At 52.5% G+C, this 899-nt stretch overlaps 1 protein-coding gene across 1 annotated transcript in view; it reads left to right on the forward strand.

The window, feature by feature from the left end:
- Positions 1–899, forward strand: part of VOLCADRAFT_74893 (uncharacterized protein) — a 12238-nt gene that overhangs the window by 7637 nt on the left and 3702 nt on the right. The window contains exon 11 of the mRNA XM_002951080.1: positions 270–448. Within this exon, the coding sequence (XP_002951126.1) occupies positions 270–314 (45 nt within the window). The 3' untranslated portion in view covers positions 315–448. The remainder of the gene's footprint in view (positions 1–269; positions 449–899) is intronic.

Consider the following 899-nt stretch of genomic DNA (forward strand, 5'->3'; position numbering starts at 1 on the left):
CCACCATCATCATCACCACCACCACCACCATCACCACCACCACCACCACCACCATCACCATCACCACCACCACCACCATCACCACCACGACCACCACCACCACCACCACCACCAACAACAACAACAACAACAAGACGGTATCGGAAGCACTCGCTCCCTCCCCCCCAGGTCCCTTACACAGCACAACATTCCTCATGGCCAGCTTCTTTTCCCCCTCCTTTTCCTTTCCCCCGCGCCTGGTTGGTACGGCATCATGCTTGTACGAACGTAGTCCATTGTGGACGCGTACGGCATTGCGCGTTACCGGGAGGTAAATCCCGCAGTGTTCACCATTGCGACGTTTCCGTTTTTGTTCGCGGTTATGTTTGGAGACCTGGGTCATGGATTGCTGATGACCCTCTTCGCGGCCTTCCTGCTTATCAACGAAAAGAAGTTTGGAAAGCAGCAGGTATGTATGCGAGTGCGAGTGCGAGTCAAGAATTTGTCTGTATGTGTGCCTTGTATGTATGTATGTGTGTGTGTGTTTTGTCTGTGTCTGTGATATTTTGGGTTATCTGTGCTGCTTCGCTTCGGGGTGGTGGGAGAGGACGGGATTGGATGTGTGTGGTGGGGGGCCCGGGGTCGGAGGATGCGTGTTTTGGTGTTTTCCATGTTGCGGTACGTGCACATGGCTGTGCCTGTGTCGGCATGGCGCAATGTGGGTTAATGGTTTGGGTCGTGAATAGGAATTGGAGAGGGGGGGTGAGATGAATATGTGTCGAGTGGATGGTGGTGGGGAAGGTGGCGTCAGATGAGTTTGTGTGTAGGAGTTTGTATGTCTGTCGGTCTGGACCTTTCCATGTGTATTCATGTATGTATGTATGTCTAATCCTTTATCGGATTTTCCCACTCTGATCCCA

The sequence above is a fragment of the Volvox carteri genome (assembly GCF_000143455.1).
Source record: "Volvox carteri f. nagariensis unplaced genomic scaffold VOLCAscaffold_22, whole genome shotgun sequence".
Lineage (NCBI taxonomy): Eukaryota > Viridiplantae > Chlorophyta > Chlorophyceae > Chlamydomonadales > Volvocaceae > Volvox > Volvox carteri.